At 41.3% G+C, this 19,410-nt stretch overlaps 2 protein-coding genes across 7 annotated transcripts in view; one reads left to right on the forward strand and one right to left on the reverse strand.

The window, feature by feature from the left end:
* Positions 1 to 19,410, forward strand: part of GCNT1 (glucosaminyl (N-acetyl) transferase 1) — a 144,597-nt gene that overhangs the window by 111,865 nt on the left and 13,322 nt on the right. The window contains exons 3-4 of one of the 2 annotated variants that reach the window (XR_012072049.1): positions 10,750 to 10,878; positions 12,273 to 14,007. The gene's annotated coding sequence lies outside the window, so the exon portion shown is untranslated. Of the gene's footprint in view, positions 1 to 10,749; positions 10,879 to 12,272; positions 14,008 to 19,410 lie in introns of those variants that run through there. The other variant, XR_012072050.1, reaches the window with a different exon arrangement.
* The window catches only part of PRUNE2 (prune homolog 2 with BCH domain), a 230,198-nt gene that overhangs the window by 1,320 nt on the left and 209,468 nt on the right, over positions 1 to 19,410 (reverse strand). The window contains exons 13-18 of one of the 5 annotated variants that reach the window (XM_072959626.1): positions 17,280 to 17,382; positions 16,508 to 16,639; positions 15,316 to 15,402; positions 11,293 to 11,391; positions 8,010 to 8,045; positions 3,174 to 3,221 (exon numbers count right to left, since the gene is read on the reverse strand). In XM_072959626.1, the coding sequence (XP_072815727.1) occupies positions 3,174 to 3,221; positions 8,010 to 8,045; positions 11,293 to 11,391; positions 15,316 to 15,402; positions 16,508 to 16,639; positions 17,280 to 17,382 (505 nt within the window). Of the gene's footprint in view, positions 1 to 446; positions 614 to 3,173; positions 3,222 to 8,009; positions 8,046 to 11,292; positions 11,392 to 15,315; positions 15,403 to 16,507; positions 16,640 to 17,279; positions 17,383 to 19,410 lie in introns of those variants that run through there. The other 4 variants (XR_012072048.1, XM_072959622.1, XM_072959623.1 and 1 more) reach the window with 4 other exon arrangements.

Here is a 19,410-nt window from a genome sequence, read left to right on the forward strand (position 1 = left end):
TTTTCAGTTATACATAATGAACAAATATTCAATGTCTAGTAGCAGTAGCAGTAATATTAGCACTAGTAGAATGGTAGTGGCAGCTCAGTGTCTTTCTGAAATGGGAAAGTCATCGCCCTGCTTAATGACTCTGCTTACAATCATCTTGTCTCCTTTGGGAGTTTTCAGACCCCACCCTGCTGACTGTCAGAAGAGGCCAGGTCGTCATGGATATTAACCTCTTTCTTATCCCCTCAAGGATCTGACTTGTTTTCTTATCAGCAGGGTCTTACCATGGAGGGGTCATCTTTCTATCCACTCTGACCCCTAGATCTTTTTTCAATATGCTTTTACACAACAGGTCCTTCCTAATCTTGTTTTTGCTTCAAAAATGTACTTCCCACCTGCAGTTACTCCCAAAAGAATGTATTAATTTGATCGATGACTAGAATTTTATTCTTACTCACATGGTGGTGGCTCAGTTTCTCCCATAGATCAAGAGAATATTTATTAAACCAAAATTTGGGGCACATTGTCTGAAAAGCGTGAATGGGGTCAGAATAGTTGAAGTCATCTTAACAAGTTTACAAGTGCTCGGTCACTTTGTTTCACTGTGTAGGCTCCTGATAAAAATCTGAAAAAAACACACTATTTTGAAATACCTCATTTTTTTCATGCTGATTTTTCTATAAACCTTTTTAGGGTTTAATTTATCCCTTCAGCTTTTGATTTAAAAAAAAAGAGTCTGAAAGATTGAAATCTAATAACCCACTTTATGGAAGAAGCAAGAGATAGTCAAAAGTGGATGATTTTTAAGTAAATACAGGAAACCACACTGAAGATTAATTTCCAAGACAACAGTTACCTTGTGGAGCTGGCGAAGCTATGGACGATGCTGCCAATTTAAGTCTCCCCACATAGAACCTCTCCCCCAGGTCATGTATGCTTTTCTTCTTTGTGAGAATATAAAAAGTCATGTTGCAAGATTTAGGAGATAAATGAATAAATAAAGTGCAGACCTGAAAGTGAAGGAGATAAGCACCTACGGCTACTTTTAAAAATAGTGTGCTTTTTGGGAAGAGCTTACTTCTAATCAGAATTGAAGATGGAAGGAGTCGTCCTCATCTTTGCACTGGTGGGCTTAGCTTTCCACAAGCAATTTTCCAGCGAGACAGTAACTTTTCTCTGGGCCATTCTGGCTTCTAACATGCGTTAAACGAGGTTCCTTACAAAGTGCCTGACGGTGTTGTTTAATGATGAGTGCAAACTCTCACGTTGTCTGTAGGAAGAGCAGGAAGGTGGGCTTACCCTCCCCTTCTCTCTCGGAGGAAGAGGAGAGGCCATGATGGTATCAGCACACACTTCATTTTCTTCCTGGCCTGACTGAGCGCCTTGGAGGCGCCTTTGCCCATTCTGTAGTTCACCCACGTTCACTCCTGGCTAGAGAAGGTATAAAATGCTTCCACACAGGAACCAGCAGGTAAACAGAGCCCCTGATCCTAGTACTAAAGAAAGCCAGAAGTCCAGGGCTGGACATCGGCAGAAAAAACTCTCGGCCACTCTGGCCCCTCGTGCTGGCTCTCATCCTCTGCCCTGTGGTCATGTGCCTGGTTGGGAAAGAGAAGACTAAGAAAGGGGAAGCAAGGAGAGGACTGTGTTCTAAGAAGTGGGAAGTAACGTTAACAATTTGCAGCACCCCCTGTCCCTCCCCACCCAGCCCTGGAGTGAACCCCAACAAGAAGCCGTGCTCTGCCCTCTCCCCAGCCCCAGCAGCCCTGTGTACAAATGAGGAGCCAGACAGACAGAGCAGGCAGAGGAGTGGGTAAGCCCGCAGATGTTGCAGCGACAGACTAGCGTCAGACTAGTGACAGACGTTCCCGCCGCACAGCTGTTAACTACGGGCGCAGGACTCTGCTCTAAGGGGCGCTGTATTTTGGAGGGAGGGATGATTTGCGAAAAGAATTAGACGGACTAAGGGCCTGTGGTATTTTTGTTTTGAATAATTTTGCACGGCAGTTGGCTTGGAGCAATTGCTGCCTTCATTTCAAAGAGGAGGGACCAGTGTAACTTTCATAAAAGTAGCTGCATGACTTCAAAGGTCTTCTTTACAGCTTTTGTTCTCTGTGTACTTTTCAGTAAAGACCTTCTTGCTGGAGTTTTTGTGCATAAACTTCCTTAAACTGTAAGGTCACCATGGCAACTGCAGGGCCTTTGAACTGAGATTTTCCAGTTTCCCATCCGACCTCCTCCAGGGAAAGGAGGTCCCAAGAGAACCAGAGGTGACAACAGCAGATACATTTACATGTGATCTTTGCCCCTCCTTCTGGATTCCTGTGGAGAAGGACAATGTTAAATTCTCCATAACTCAAACCAAATTAGGAGCCCCTGGGCGGACGGCCAAGTTCTGTGCACATGATGGTGGCCACCGTTTAGTCCCTGAAACTGACTGGGACAAAAATGAATTCTGTTCTCTTAGGTGACAGATTTTGTTCTCCCTGGTGTTCGGTTAGATCAGAAGTTGCACACCCATTCCCATGATAAGACCACCTCTCACTTGATTTCAAAACCACTGGCTCCGGTGGTTGGCGGACGGGTCGGCTAATCTTGCTATGCTCTTTCCTTACCTGGCTTATCCTGCGGGTAGCAGACAGTGTGTGTGACGCTTTTTACATAGAACTTGGCACGTGGTAAGAACCTAATAAGGGTTCCATTTTTGTTCCTCACAAGATGAGACTAGATGGACCAGATCATTTCTCAAGTTCCATCCAGACTCAACTGCCCCTTGAATTTTCAAAACAAGGACATTGTCTCTCCCGTCCCAAAATGGTAAGTTGCAGGGGAAGTCCCTACTTTCACTAATTAAACGATGAATGCTGTAATTCAGGAAGCAGAGTTGCATTTCTCTTGCCCAAAGCTTTTACATCTGGCTCTAATATTCAATTTCTCCTCATTTTTGGATTTGGAAAGACAGAATGCCAGCTTAGGTCATCTTTAAGACAGTTAGTGGTGATCATGAATGAGAGAGTGTTCAGCTGGGACATTTCTTTCTAAGTTCCTAACTTCAGGAGTAGAGACTGTGAACGCTGAACATCTGAGCGGCGTTTACCCAGTCCTCAGCGTATATTTTTCTCCCAGAGCCCAGCCATACAATACGGTAAGTAACCACATAGTCGTTAACGGTGATGAATTCTTACTCCTTCTCCATAGAAGACATTTCTGGATCATTGTAAAGGCAGCTAGTTCTGAGTGCAAGGAAAAAAATAGGAAGCAGTAAACATTTTCTCCACTGTTACCACTTTGTGAACATGACAATTTGGGGCTTTTTAAACTGTTCTGTGTGGTCCCATTGCTACTACTGAACAAACCTACACCAGAACAGATGAAGAGGTTAAGCTGTGATTCTTTTACCGTCAGTTTGGAAATACAGGAATTGCACATGATTTCGAAACGTAAAAGGAAGATTGAGAACTCCAAACACCTGCGGCGGTCACTTCCGTCCGTGTCATTTTTTCCCGGACTTTTCAGACTAGCTTATCCAGGGAACATAATACTGCAAATTTTTATTTGTAACCCAATGGATATAATATTTTATACACAAAGGACAGTCCCTCTCAAGCAGCCTAATTTTATTTACATGTAAACACAGTTAACTGTGTTTTTACAACAATGAAGATTTTCCAAGACATTAGAAGGAAAAATGCCAGTGTCAGCTTTCCCTGTTGGTCTTGTTACAGAAAAATAATAGGACACTGCCTGACAGATGAGCTGTGTTCAGGTCCAACAAGTGACTCCGAACATTAACCTAAACTGGTCGTGTCCAGAAAGGAAAATGTAACCATACAAAATAATGAAAGGGAAGTTTGATTGTGCTGTGTGAATGTGTTTATGCTTTTTGATGTACTTTTAGCTGCTTGTGAGATTCCATACTGGTGCAACTCCTCTGTTAGCAAATTTCAAATTTGCTTTATATTAATTTCCAATGAATACTTAACACTTCAACTTTTACTCCCCCCCGCCATGGTAAATTTTTTTTGTTGTTGGCAGACAGGCGCTATTTAAAGAGATTCTGTGATGCTTTTTACATGCGACAGTTCCTTTTGTGATGGGACAATTTCACAAGCCAGTGTATCTGTTGGCGCTGTTTGTTATTAACCTTAGGTGTTTTGTTGAAAGTGGCAGAAGGCTGCCTCCCTGGGGAGGGCAGAGGCCCCTTTGTCCCCTCTCCGCTCTCCCTCCCCTTCTCGCTGGTGGTGGTGTTTTTATGGAGGATATTTGGCAACTCTGGTGAACAAGGACAGTCAGGCAAGTGTTGACAGTGCGCTAGAAAAGCCCAGGAAAGCTGGAATGGAATCAAGAAAGGGCTCTCTTCCAAACCTAGCTTTTCTGCCTGTTAACTTTGCGTAATCCTTCCAAAGCAAACAGCGACTTGCAGTCACGTGGTACCATCCCTCCAAAGGCAGCGGATGGATTCTTCACCATTTTCAAAATAAGAAAGGCTGTCTGTATACAATTTATCCTTCGAAAGTATTTTCTTTCCTCTACAGCTCTAAAGGTTTAAGGAAAAAATAGGGCAGGTGGAGGACATCGCCTTCTGAAAGTCAGTTAGAGGTGGAGGTGGTGTGTGTGGGTGTAGGTGGGGACAGGGTAGAGTTTTAAAAATGCTAGTGGGAATAAAGCAAAACGAGACATAGAGGCTTTGTTCCCTGACAAGGTGTATACTTGCTTTTGTTAGAGCCAGCCTGAAGCTTTCTGGTTAAGGTCATGTGGAAAGTCAGGGTGCTTTGGTTACTATGAGGAATCCGGTTTATCTGGCTTCTAGAATCTAACCATAGATCTGCAGTGACCATGCTTTCTGAACCCCAAATCATCATCGACGATCTGTTCGAGGATTTGGAGGCCACTTTGAAGCCTGAAAGGCAGCTGAGAAGATGAAGACAAGTGTGTCGAAATAGTAGGATTCTGGGGTATTTCAATCGTTGGGGGCTGGGGGTGGTCAGTGGAGTAAAATTAATTCTTCCACATTTTCAAATTTGCAGATACATGTCAATGCTGTCTATCTGTAATGTTGCCATCAAAAGAAGTAGGGTCAATTGGAGAATTCAGACAGGTGGCTTACCCACTAGACCCCCTAGGACAAATCTAATTTTTATTCATCCATTTACTTTAAGGTGGTTATTCTCAAAGCATGGTCCTGAGACAGGTAGTATCTGCATTACTGGGAACTTGTTCAAAACAGAGTCTGAGTCCTGATGAATCAGAAACTGGGAGGGTGGGTTTTAACAAGCACTTCAGGTGATTCTGATGCACAGTTGAGTTGGAGGACCACTGTTCGACAGCAGTGATCTTAGTCTTATGTACAGTCACCAATTTGTGCAGCAGAAATGTGCTAGGCGTCAGCAGGGTGCTTGTGGTGCTTCCCCTAGGAGGGAGATCAGGGCAGCTCAGGACCGCCCAAGACCGTTTAGATACCTGGGGAGAGAGGTCTGTGGAGGTAGAGAATAAAATGAACTTGAGAGAAAAAGAAAGGGACACAACTAAACCAAAAGTGGGGAATGTTTTCCTGCGGCAGGCAGCCACGCAGGAAGAGGGGAACTGTGGAGGGAAATACCTATTGAAGGAGGCAAGGTTTTACGGACGTGATGATATCGACTATGTCTTGATAGTGGGTTTGCCTGGAGAACTACTGCCGTGCCCTCCTCGTCTTTCGTCTTGAAAACAGCTCCTTCGTTTCATAAATATGTTATCCAAAAAAAAAAAAAAAAGAATTTGAGAGAGAAACTCATTGCCATTTCTCTCTCTGGGGACTCTCATGACACCGTGTGAGATGAGCACAGGTCGTGCTAAAGGAACACAACACACCAACAGTCATTTCCTTAATTCCTAGTATCGTCCTTACATCCACGTCTTGTTTGTAAGAGTTGAGCTAGAGACTAAGAAGAGTCTGTTAGAGTAAAAATGTGTATAATTTTGAGTGTTGTTAGTCTAAAGGGGTGCCAGTTATCTTGAAAGAAAGCTAGAGGACAGAAATATTTAACAGTAGCTTAAACTTTCTAAAGCAAAAGCCTTTCCTTGCATTTCTAACCCAGAAGAAGCACACTATGGGTAAGTCGTTCTCCAGGATACCTGCACTGAAAAGGTGTTGTAGGAACAAAATATCTAAATGGATCGTTTTCTTGAGGAGCTGGCATTTACACCTAGGCAGGGAAGACTTCACTGATACAGATCTTATTGATTCTGAATCTGTGGCTGTGGGACATTGCCGAGGCATTCTGCTTTTGCAATGTCTGTTAAAATAGGAACGGGTTATAAAAATTAACAGGGTAAGCAACATTTGAAATGGAGAAGCTTAATACCGCAGAGAATTACAAGGAGTACTTGTTTATGTTGAACAAATAGTGTCAGGAAAAGTATTTGTGGCCTGGAAGTAAGAACAGGAGATCACTGGATGTTCTCTAAAAGCAGTGCTGAGTTGACTTTCTATTGATAGACTGACTACCTCACGACGACTCTGTAGAGGCAGATGTTAACTTGCCAGACTTTTACTGAGCAGAGATGCAGATAATTTCTGTCCAGTGGAAGAAGAGAACCCTAAGGTTATAGTTTATTGCCCCGTTAAACATTTGAACATGAATCAGTTTTGTTCCTAAACCAACATTCTTATCGTAGCATTCCTTTACGCATCGCCTATCGATCTCTAGCTTTTCAAATGCTCTTTAAACTAGTTTTGACACCTTACTGGTTCCTTCGTTAAATAATTAGTTGGATAAAATCACTGGCATGTATTCATTTTAGATTTGCATTGAAGATCTGATTTTGCTGTTTTGAAAATCATACTCTGACAAGAGCATGACTTTTAAATTCATCCAAATAGCTCAGAAGCTATTAGTTAAGCAGTATTTCCAAGTCACTAAATAAGGTGTTTTCTTAAAAAAAAAAACAAAAAAACTTGGAAATTCATGAAGTTTGATCTATAAAAATATTGCAAATTTCAACTTGTCATCATTTCGTGTTAGTGTGAATTAGTGAGGTTTTGTTGCCTTGATATGTCTAAGCGATCATCTGGATGTTGTGTGTGTTACACATGTTATATATGTGTGTCATGTATGTGTTGTGTGTTATAGAACATCTGTATGTTATACGTGGCAGTGCCTGTGATGTGTTCTTTGGCTGTGGTGCCTAAAATTACATGTATACATTTTTAAAAAATTAAACAACAGTAACAACACGATAGCCAAGATCATGGGGGTGGGGGGCAAATAGACTATAGTATGAAATATAAAAAATATAACAGGGATTACATCTGTCATGGGACAAAGGGAACTTTTAAAGTGCAGCATTATCATCAGGGTGCAAGGATAAACCACAGGCATGCAAGTTCTCCCAGTTCATTCCGGAAATGCAAGCCAACATCACGCCAGCTGCTGAATGGAAACCAAGTCTTACTTAGCTGCTTCTGATGCTTCCCTCAGTTCTTCATCCAGTCTGCATGAGCAAAAAATGATTGGTGTCGAAAAGAAACAGAAAAGAAGCAAGCAGAGCGTGAGAGAGTCGCCCAGCAAAGCAGAGCCAAACATAAGTGGAGCGTATGTGCTTCTAAAAACCATCGGCTGGAGCACTGAAACACCCTCCTTCAGTTAAATATGGTGTTTTAAGAACTCCCATTCAGTGTTTACATATGTTTCCTTTGCAAAGTCCTTCGTTAAGGTAGATATCAAAGTTGCAAGGAGACTGGAAACATGCTGGCTGAGTAAAGCTGGAAACAGCCACATCAGTCTGCTGGGTACAGTTCAAGTTAGCTTGCAGCCTGGGCCAAGTCAGGGACGTGTCTGGTTTAGTAGGTTTCAGTTGCAAATCAGGTTGACCTCAACAGCTGTGCACACGAGACAAAGACTGGAAAAGATACACTATGAGCGACTGATAACGAGGACCTCTTGCTCAGGCAGCGTGTTGAGGTCACCCACGAGTAAGACACTGGTGTGCACACACAGAGGGTCCAGGGTGAATTGGAGATCAGGAGATTTTTTTATTACCTCACACTTCTCTTATAAGATCTCTCTTCATCGTACCTTACGGGATAAAAAACGAATGTGGTGAGGAAAATGAGCAGACAGGTGAAACAACAGGACAGGTCAGTGTGTTACAGAGCAGTCGAATCGGAGAGAAAAAGCCTACCCAAATAATAATCAGATTGCCCTTTGGGAGAAATCTTATTTCCATTAGATATAATCAATGAGTTCAAATTTATAATTATGTGCAGCCAATTCTCATTATTTGCAGATTCCATGTTCCCAAATTCGCCTAGTTGCTAAACTGTATTTGCCACCTCCGAATCAACACCTGTGGCACTTTCATGGCACTTGTGGATGGTCACAGTGTGGCCAAAAATCTATGTCACCTGACATATGGGCTCCCGGCCAAGGTGGACCTGGGCCAGGCTCCGCCCTCTGTTCTCACCTCTCATACTGCAAACAAGTGTCCTTTTTATAGTCTGTGTAGTGCCATGGTTTCCTTATTTTTGTGCTTTTTGCTGGTGAGTTCTTTGTTTAAAATGTTCCCCAAACACTGTGCTGAAGTACCAGCTAGAGTTCCCCAGCACCAGAAGGCTGTGATGGGGCTTAGGGAGAAAATACATGTGTTAGATAAGCTTTATTCAGGCCCGAGTTATGATGCTGTTGGCCACGAGTTCAGTGTTAGTGAATCAACCGTATCTATCAAGTAAAGTATCTTTAAACAGAAACGCACATAAAACAAGGTTATATATTAATCGGTAAATGGAAATGTTGTGACCAGGGACTCATGGAAACTTAGCTCTATATTTCTCCCAGGAACAATGGTTCAGTATTTGCTGTTCAAACCCATAAGAACATCACTGCTGCGAATAACAAGATTTGTCTGTAATCAATGACTATAAAATGATTCCAGATTTGGCTCGTTTTTCTGTAAGCCTTCTGATGACAGGCTCCATCCATCCTGGCTGAATATTGGTGTTGGGATTAGCTGAGATCAGATCCTCTGAATACGATTGTGTAACCGGAAGGAGCTGTAGGGCTTGTATCAATTTGGAAATGGCATTAATATGAAAATGAGGCAATGAGGGTCAGTCACAGAAATGAGAGAAAGGACAACCAGAGGAGATGGGTTGCGAAAGACGGGGGAAATCATGGGCCCGTGGGGAGGACAGGCATGGTAGTAAATTTCTTCCTCCAGAAGAAACTCTTTCCAAATGGAACTCTTATCTCCCAAACTATTCCCAAACGGAGCTCTTGAAAACTGATATGTGATAAATGAAAAGTGCTTCAGGCATGCTTAATTTCTCAATTAAACTTTGCGGTATGACAGCGAATCTCTAAAAGCAACGCAGTTATATGATAAGGAACCTCTGGACTGCCATTCTGTGCTTGGAGGCTTCCTGAATGCTCTGTGTGCACTGTCCTCATTCAGTCCTCAGGACCTTTCCATGCATCTTGTGCTCCTCACTTTCTCATTTTACGGACGCTGAAGCCAGACTCGGCGAGTCTGCAGCAGGTTGCCTGAAGCCTCAGAGAGGAGGTGGGAAGGTTCGGCTCTAAGGCTGAGCCTCCCGAGCCCATCTCTCCTCCAGCTGCCACGCCGGGGAAGCGCTGCCCTGCTTACCTAGAAGTGGCCAGTGCTCACTTCCACTTGAAGCGGGACCGTCTCTGTCATCTTCTGCACAGGGAGACAGCGCTAGCGGCGGTGAGTGCTGCTCCAGTGCTTTCTAGTTTAAAGATTCTGGAGATGGGGCACCCCTTTCCAAGGTGGCAGGCCAGAGCTGCGAGGTGTGCTGGGTGTGGGAACCCTGTGAACCTAGTGAGGATCACAGCCACCACCAGGTTCTGTGAACACTCTGCTTGATCCAGCTGAGCCCACTGGCAGTGCTAAAGCCAGCCCGTATCCTCTATTCATACCCGATATTGGGATGGAGGAAAACCAAATGCATCTACTCCTGAGTTTTGACTTTAGATGGAGGTTTTACTTTTATTTATTTATTTATTTATTTATTTATTTAGTGGTTCTTTTAAAATTAATTAATTTATTTACTTTAATGGAGGTACTGGGGACGGAACCCAGGACCTTGTGCATGCTAAGCACGCTCTCTACCACTGAACTGATACCCACGCCCCTAGATGGGTATTTTAGGGGAGGTAAAGCAAACTGCTAGAAAAGGGCATGGGAATTTTGGTGCCAGGCTGACCTGGATTTGAATTCTAGTTCCATCTCCTCCTCGTTCCTACTTCCCCTTTGCACATCCCTTTCCTCAGGTATCTTCCTTATCTGTAAACGGGGATTTACTGAGGGGATTAAACAAAGGGTCTACACAGAGCGCTTCTGTGCCCAGCGCAGCACAGGCACCTTCAATGGGAGTCTTTTCTTTCGAGTTTCCGTGCCACCCCCACCTTTTTTGGCGGGGTGGTGGTGAGAGGACTCATTTTTGGAGGCCCAAATTGGAAGGTCCATTTTGCTATTATTCATCTTCTGGAGGAAGATGGGGTACCCTTGTCTGTTTTCTCTGAGCTGATGGTTACATGTCCCCCACCCAGTTCAAATCAAACAGAAAACTAGTGAATCAGATGTAGTGAAGGGAAAACACAATCCACAGGAAACAACAGCTCTTTGCAACAATGAACCAGTTAGGAGGGCTCACTTCCCAGCGTCGTGGACCAACCAGGCGGTTGTCTGGTTAACTGCCTACTCTTAGTACTTTTGCAGCATAATCCTGCGACCCTCAGGAGCCATGCTTTCTTCCTACAGGCTGCTGCCACCTCAGTACCCTGCACCGAGTAAGAAAACCATCGCTGACTGCGCCGCCCACCCCTCTCCTGTGTCTTCACCTGAAGGGGAACCATGAAGAAAAAGGACTGAGAAGAATACAGAGAAAAGGTAATTTTTTTCCCTCTTTTCCTGGGGTCATCCAGAGAAATTACCTTATATAACGCAATAAAGAAATCCAAGCTACGCTCAAACCCTCTTGTGTCTGTAAGACATGGGAGACACAAGTGACAGATACACTGATTCACGTTAAATTTACGCTTTCTCCAAAATGGTAGTAAAGTCAGTGAATGATCATGAACGTGAGCAGATACCAGTAACATCAAGATTATGTGAAAGAAGATCTCAAAGAACAGGACTTAAATTTTGAGGTTATAAGAAAAGACATCTATTTACTGGAGAATACCTAATGTTTTAAATATAAGATAATGCCATCGCCCCGTATTCCAGATAGGAGTTATTTTCCAGTCTCCTGCTCTAGACATGCAATCTTTCTTACCAAATCTTCGAACCGTCAGGACTTACTTGATGATGCTCTCTGGAATGTGGATGCAGTCCATTGGGATCAGCCCACTGAGTTCTGATAAGCTACTGACATATTTAATTTTGCTGCTGAATTTTGAACTGAAGAAAAGAAGAAGAAAAAAGAGATTAGTCATGCCATCATCCCCTCCCAAGGCTGCTGCCTTTGCCTGACAATGCTGATACACTTGTCACCTTGCCCCAGCACTCTTACTAAGAAGGGCTGCATTGTTTGGTTACTATATGCCAGACACTGTTGTAAGTGGTTTATATAATATTAACTCATTTATTTCCCCTTATAGCCCAGTGAGTAGGTACTGTTACTACTCTCTTCTTAAAGATAAGGAAACTCAAGACATAGGAAATTAAGTATCTGCTCAAGGTCTCACCTTCGGTAAGTGACAGAGCCTGGATTTAAACCAGGCATTCTGACTGCAGGGGCCACACATGGCCTCCTGGTGGTTCCTGCCACTCTGAATGGTCACTGGTTTGGTTTATGGTTGGTTTGGTTTCGTTTACTTGTTTTTATCAAACACAAATGTTGTCATTAGTTCTTTCAGAATCTACCAAGGTTGATACATTTTTAAAGTATATATAAATTTATTTTCCTCTTATTTTTTTTTCTTTAGTTTTAGTTTAAAAATTTCTTTAGGTTTTTTTTAAGTTTTAGTTTGGGAGTTCATTCCAGATGAACCAGTGTTCAAAAAACATGTTCCAATAATTTGATTTGAGTTACAAACGACTTTCATCTAAATGTTGTCATTTCAAATGTGTGTCAGTGCACAGAAAACAGCTTGCAAGGAAATCCCTGAAAGTGATAAGGGAATTTGCTTCTGGGGAAGCTTCTGGGGTTGGGAACAGAATTGGGAGTTGTGGAAGGAAGAATTTGGTCCTATCTCTCATGACTGGATGTTTTATAAGAAAAAGGCATTTTTGTATTATTAGTGTCATAGCAAACTAATTCTAAAAATGTATCATTCCAGTTGAAAGAGAACTTGATCAAGCATCAAACTTTCTCAGTCTCTCATGAAAAGGCCCCGTCAGCCTTCTGGGAGGATGCTGAGCTGTCTGCCACCTGAACTGCCTTCTGTTCAACTGCCGTGCATTCTGATAGGACGTCTTTTCAAGGTCATTTCTCTATACACTGTCTTTCACATTTCACTTGCAGTTTTGACCCTGGGCCGTGAGTCTTGGATGGACACACTACCAATGACGTGCTCTCTTAGGTCACTTCCTTCCTCTGGAGGTTTTGAGCTATATTTTGGTGTTGATAAAAGGTGGAGTGGGTAGAATAAGAGGGTAGAAGTCATGCAAGGGGGCAACCTCCAGCTCTGGTGGTACGTTCACTGGAATGGACAGTTCTCCAAACAGGCCATGTTCTTTCCTTCCTGGTGTATTTGTACCTGCTGCTTCCTCTTTCTCTACCTGTTTTTAGCTAGCCCATCCTATTCGTTTTTCAAAACTCGTTTTGCAGGCTCATTCTTTTGGAAAGAAGCTCCTGATGCAGATTCTCAGTCCTCACACTCCACTTGTAAACTTAACCACCCCGGCAGCCTGAGTGATACCCCCTCGTGCTTCCTTTGTGCCTGGCTTATGCCTGTTCACTAGTCGGCTGAGGTCAGCTGTCAGGCTGTGAGCCCCTTGAGGACAGCAGTTGAGCTGTGTAGTTCTCAGCCTCCAGCACCTAACCCAGTGCTTGACACAAACAATTCATTTAGAAAATGAAGTGGCCATATAATATACCTCCATCACAGGTGTCACCCTTTAGCAGTGAAAAGACCTAGAATACATTTTAGTGACTTTTTTTTTTCCAAATTGTAAAGTTGCTTTCCCTGATTCACAGGGAGCTCTTTAAAGAGAATCTTACATGATGAAACTGTAGAATACAATGTTTAAGTATTCAAAATGCATTTTCTTTACAATCAGGGGGGCATTGGGTTCAAGGCCTGAGTCTGTCATTTATTGGCTGTGTTACCTTAGACCTGCGGTTGGCCAGCTAGGACCTGCTGGCCAAAGCCAGCTTATTGACTGTTTTTAATAATCCTTGAGCTGAGAATGGTTTTTACATTTTTTAAATGGTTGAAAAATGATCCAAATAAGAGTATTTTGTGACATGTAAAAAGTATCAGGAAATTCAGCTTTGGTGTTCATAAATCAAGTTTTACTGGCGCACAGCCACACTTACTTATTTCCATATTGTCTACAGCTGTTTTTGCCCTACATGGCGGAGCTAAGGAGTTGTGATTGAGACCGTATGGCCCATAAAACCTAAAATATTATATCTGATCCTCTACAGAATGGGTTTGCTGGCTCCTGCTTTGGACAATTTATTTGACCTCACCTCAGCGTTTTTTCCCATAACAGAAAGGGTAAATAGAACTTCCTTCAGAGGATTGTCATTAGAGTTAAATAAAATAATGCATGTAAATACTCCATAAATGTAAGCCACTATTGTATGTGATTTACCACAATACTACCTGCTATAATTTTAGTATTGTTGTTGTAATTATTATTCTCTTGCCACTCCCTTCAATAAGTGTTGACTTATTTTATGGTAAGAATATTGAAAAATGATTATATTTATCAAGAAGGAACATGTTTTATAATTATAAGAGCTGAATTATTAAACAAACATCAGTGAACCAGTATCAATTCTAACGTTTACTTTTTTGGTCATTAGAGTTTGTGTAAGCTTTTTATTATACATTGATTCCTACTCCCCTGTCAAAGCATTTTGTGCTATTATTAAAATAAATGCTTTTTGTGTATCTTTAAAGCTCATATTGTTTTTTAAAGTAACTTAACATGGTATAGTAAAGAGCTAACCTTTGCCAGAGGAGAACTAGGTTGAATCCTGCTGTTCAGTTGTTGGAAGTAGGGAGTGGGAATGTTAAAGAAATATAAGTGAACACTGAACCAAAAAGGTGGACTCTGGAAAGCACAGTAAAATCTATATAAGAAAAAATATAAAGGATTTTAACCTTTAATTTTTTTCTCCAGAAGTGATCAGAATTTTTTCAGGAATTCATTAATAACTTTGAGACAGAAAAATTTTATCTAATTTGTATCCTGATGTTAGGCAAGACATTATTTTATCATCATCATAATGCATATTAATAATATATATAATATATATTAAATATATAAATTACATTATTTAGTTGAAGTATAGCCGAGTCACATTAGTTCACAGTGATTCACTATTTTTATAGATTATATTCCATTTAAAGTTATTATAAAATATTGGCTGTATTCCCCATTGTACAATATACCCTTGTTGCTTATTTTATACATTATAGTTTGTACGTCTTAATCACGTACCCGTTTTGCCCCTCTATTTTTAAAGCTCTCTAGAAAACCCATACTGTCTCTTTCATTTAACTGTTTCAGTCTTGGCAGATATAAGGCATATCTTCTTCTTTTTTTTTTTTTTGCATCCCCCAAATAAAGGTTATATGGCAAGCTAACACAAAACAGATGAACAAGTATTTACAGACCTGAACTGAATTTAAACCAAGCAGCCTCATGGATGACCAAAACAAAGCCTCAAAACGGCTGCTCAGACTCTGCCTGACTTTAGTGTCCTGCCTGGTATTTGTTCAGCAGCAACAGAACAATTAAGACGTGGCTTCAGTTTCTGTCCTTGGTTTGTCTTTATTTTCCATTGTCATGTTACTCTACTCCCTCGCTGATTCTCGACACAATACCGTATTGCTTTAAAAGTAATCTATCTGTTCCCTTCTGTAATATGGCATGGAAACCCTACTATTTCACCTTATGTGTTTACAGCAAGCAACACAGAGGTCATGCTTTATAATCATGGGGGGAAAATATTCATTATGAAATAATGCTCACTCATACTTAGTCTTGCTGGATAGTCCAAAGTATCTTTTCAGGAAAGGCAGAGGGAACATATATTTTCCTAAATACTCTCTTGGTTTGTGAATTTTTGTTTCTAGGACAATGAATACATATTTTTAAAAACCAGTAGAAGTAATTTTACTTATACTGTAAGAATGACCATACCTTATAAAAGGTCGTGTCACTGCAAGGATTGTTCTGATGAACCAAGAGGGATGAACAATGATGAATGATTTCAAATTCTTCCGCAGCCTGTTTTCAAAAAAGAAAAAAAATTACTTATAACCTATTTTGACTAGGAATTAAAACAAAGTCTATCCCCAAACAAGAATATATATTTTTATCTATAAATATCTGGTATCTGGTAGGGAGGTACAGAATGTCATGATTAATAAAGAGAATTTAAAAATTTTTGAAGTGTAATTTGAAACTTGTATGATTCAAACCTCATTTTCCCATAGAAATAAATGTAAAACAGAATGGTTGTATTCCTGGAGTGCACAAATCTATAACCATCATGGCCTATTTCTGTTTAACAGTGCTTTTCATTCTTGTCAGCATTTTCTTTACTATTTTGAAATGAATACACTTACTAGGAACACAGCCAACCTGTTCTACTGAGCCTTGGTTTCTTCTGTGTCATGAAAATAGTAGTAGTGTTTCATGTGGTTGGTTGGCCTTCAGATGATCATTTTAACATTTTTGGTAATTCAGGAATATTTTTCAGCATTAGCAATGCTACTTTATGTATGTTTAGGTGATTGAATGGATTTTAGGTACTGTAACTGGGCACTCACATGTTGCTATGGCAGGGGCCGCATCTGAGGGGGTACCACACATATGGCAGTCATCATACGTGTGTATGCTTATTATGACAAAGTAGATGGCAATAATGTGTTTTGTTCTAATAAAACCAGCATGGATGGAAGTGATGTGTCTTGAGGAAGGGGCTCCCTAAGGGCTAGAATTAACAGAGAATGTTGAAATAAGAGCAGAATGGTTGCCTAAGTCACAACAGTCCCAGAGCACAAAAGCAGCACCCAGGACACATGATACCAGGAGACTCGTCTGTCAGCTCCAGATGTGCCTCCATGTGGCAAGAGCATATGACACTTTAAAATACTTGGTCACCAATTTTGGTATTATAACATTTAATAAAATCTGAGGAAGTTCTGCTATATTTCAAATTCAGGGCATCAAGTGTCACTTTCATTAATATTTTGATAATTTACCGTCTCAAATCTGCATGAATTTAGTGTTCCTCAATTGTGATTGCATTCTGGTAAATTAAAAGGTCATCGGAGGTGGGAGTTACTGAGGAAGTCAAAATAGTGATGAAATCATGGAGGCTACATACCGTCTGTCAATCATCTGGTAGCATTTCTTCATCCAGCCTAGCCCTGGCATCTTCCGTCGTGGGGTTGCACCATTCAGGTACACAATCATGTAGTCTTCAGCTACCATCAGCTCTAAAGTACTTATTACATATCTGATCACAGGAAGGAAGAGGAGTGTCTTTAGTTCCCACATGAAAGAGTTCATCTCATTTCCCATAATTACATAACATTTAAATTACAGGGTGCATGACATTTAAGAATGGTTGCCCATATCACCTCTTCACCTGGAGAAGAATGCAGTTACCTAAGATCATTTCTCTGAGAGTATTACTCATTTATTTGTACGATTATCTTTTTTCTTTTGTTTTTAAATGCAGGTACACTTGAAAAATGTGTGGGTTGGAAATCTGACCTTCAGAAATGTCAACAGTGTTCTTCTATACTAAGGGCAAGTCAGATTAAGTAAAGGCAGGTATAAATGGAGTCAGGGTATCACCAGTTGACTGAGAACATGTTATCAGGGAACAAAAATAACACTTCACCCAAAGGCTGTTACATAAGTTTTAACTACAGGCCAAACTGTTCATTTTGTTTTCAGCTCACTCTACTGACAAAACAGCTCCTCTGAAGCTTCTGGTCATGTGAGCAATTTTCCTTGACACAAATTTAAACTTCTAATCAAAGGCTTAGCATATTCTACATCATCTATTTCCCTTTATTAAAGACGCTCTATCTGCCGCGTACATGCCCACAGACATTAACTCAAAGCACTTTGTCATAAGCATCACTCACAGGAAAAGATTTTCCATGACATAGTGGTAATCCGCCCGACTGCTGTCTGGCAGAAAACAGGCGGCAAACACAATGATGGCATTTAGGCCGTCCCCATAGTATCCTGGGGGACAGACAGAAAGACATTTGTAACCAATTGAAAGCTCTTAACAAGATAATACTTAACCAGAAGGATAAATCTGGACGCCTTGGCAAGTGTGTGGATGTGGATGTCACAGGTAAATCTTTAAAAAAGCATTGTGTGGACGCTGCTTCTCTAAATACATGCACATACAGTCATCTTTCAGTGGTTAAGGCATGTTATATAGATTCTTAAATATACAGTGTGACTATATCTGCATCTATAGAGTCTCCCTGTTGTGGATGATTATGTGTGTTGTAAATAGTCATAAGTGGGTGTATAAATATTAACTTATCAAAGGATGGGGGAGCAACTTTTTTTTTTTACTTAAGGGCTAATTTATAGAATAAAAAAACTGATTGACATAACTCTTCTTTCCTTTAGTGGCTATGGAAGGGGTTCTGTTTTATCCTCTTTAGCTCCTCCTAGTTTTAGGCCCTGATCGATCTGCAGGAAAAAATTAGTCACTGAACTGCTGTATAATCTGAAACTCACATGCTCCGTTGACCAGATACCAGTGAGCAGAACAGGAAAACACCTTGACTTTGATTTTGAGGCCTGGTGTACTTGCCCGGAGCTTCCCTGGGATCTCCAGGCTCAACAGACAGGTCCGGGGTACATTCTGGTCAGGCCTAGAATAACTGAGCACAGAATTCAGAGCCTAGACCATTAAGAAGAGGGCAGACTCAAGAAGGGACTGGTTAAAGGATGCCTCTCTTTGAGTTTTATGGAAATGTGTGCTTTTGGGAAAACTTGAGAATGACTCCCTGGTCGTACGCGTTTACTGGTCAGGGAGGGAGGGGGTGAGAGCTGTTTGCGGGCAGCGGTGGGAGAGCGGAGCCAAGTGTGGCCGTTGAAACGTCAAGGGCTGAGGAAAATGGACAGATATCTCAGGACATTCTACCCCCTTGTGACAGCTCTGCCCCATCCTTTCAGCAAGCTCTGTGTTCTTTGAGAGCTCAGCTTTAAAACTCATGGCAAGTGGTGGTCAAATCGTCACAGGTGTGTGTATGGAATCTTAGCATGTCTTCCAGACTTAAAAATGGAAGCCATGCCCTGTATTTTTATTTTTTAATAGCCTTTTAAAAATATCTGTGCTGTGTGTCATGTAACAAAGTTCTGGACTTCAGAATCAGCAAATAGAGATCTCCTCAAAGCTTTGAGTTGGAGGACAGGGCACACCCATAAGCCTGATCAGAACTCAGTGGGTTTCAGTTTTTCAGAACTCTAAATACCCCTCTGGTGATTACAAGGCAGTGAAATAGTGGCTGGATATAGATTTGGATGGGCTTAACTCTTGAAAAGCAGTTTAATAAGATGTTCTCTACAAGAATAGAGAGTATGACTCCACCACAAAAGAGGTGGGGAAGAAAGCAATACCAACTAAAAATACATCAAATTATGGGTTTGTGTACATTACCAATTTGAGGTGGTTGTAGACGGTGTTTATGCTACACATCTTAGAAGATGCTACCTATGTCAGTATACACCTGAGGCAACACATGTCTGCAAAACAGGATTGCAGTAGCTTCCCTCTGGATTTTTCACTCTCGTGCCATCTTTTCCAGTATTGGGGTATTTACCAACTGCTTGTTAGAATGTGGTTTGAAGGAAAATGGCAGAAGGAGATATATTTTAATACAAGCGCTTGTTCCACCAAACAGTTTCATTTAAGGAGACTTATAACCGAATAGAAATCCACACGGGACAGGGTGGCCCAGTGACAATGAATCTGAGCACCACGAAAGTGTGCAGGTCAGACCTAGCACAGTGTAAAAGACCAGGTTTGTGAAAAGAAACAGCAGACCTAGTGAATCCATCTTAGAAACAAGGACAACAGCATCCTTTCAAAAGCATCTTTCTGAACATGGCTGTCTGGCTCCAGGGTGTCAGGATAATTTCAAGATCATGACTGCTCACTTCCTTTGGTTTCTTTTTCTATTTCTGGAGAATTTCTAAGAATGTGGCTTTTTTTTTTTTTTTTTGAGGAAAGACTGAGGTTTGTAAACA

Source organism: Vicugna pacos, chromosome 4 (assembly GCF_048564905.1).
Source record: "Vicugna pacos chromosome 4, VicPac4, whole genome shotgun sequence".
Lineage (NCBI taxonomy): Eukaryota > Metazoa > Chordata > Mammalia > Artiodactyla > Camelidae > Vicugna > Vicugna pacos.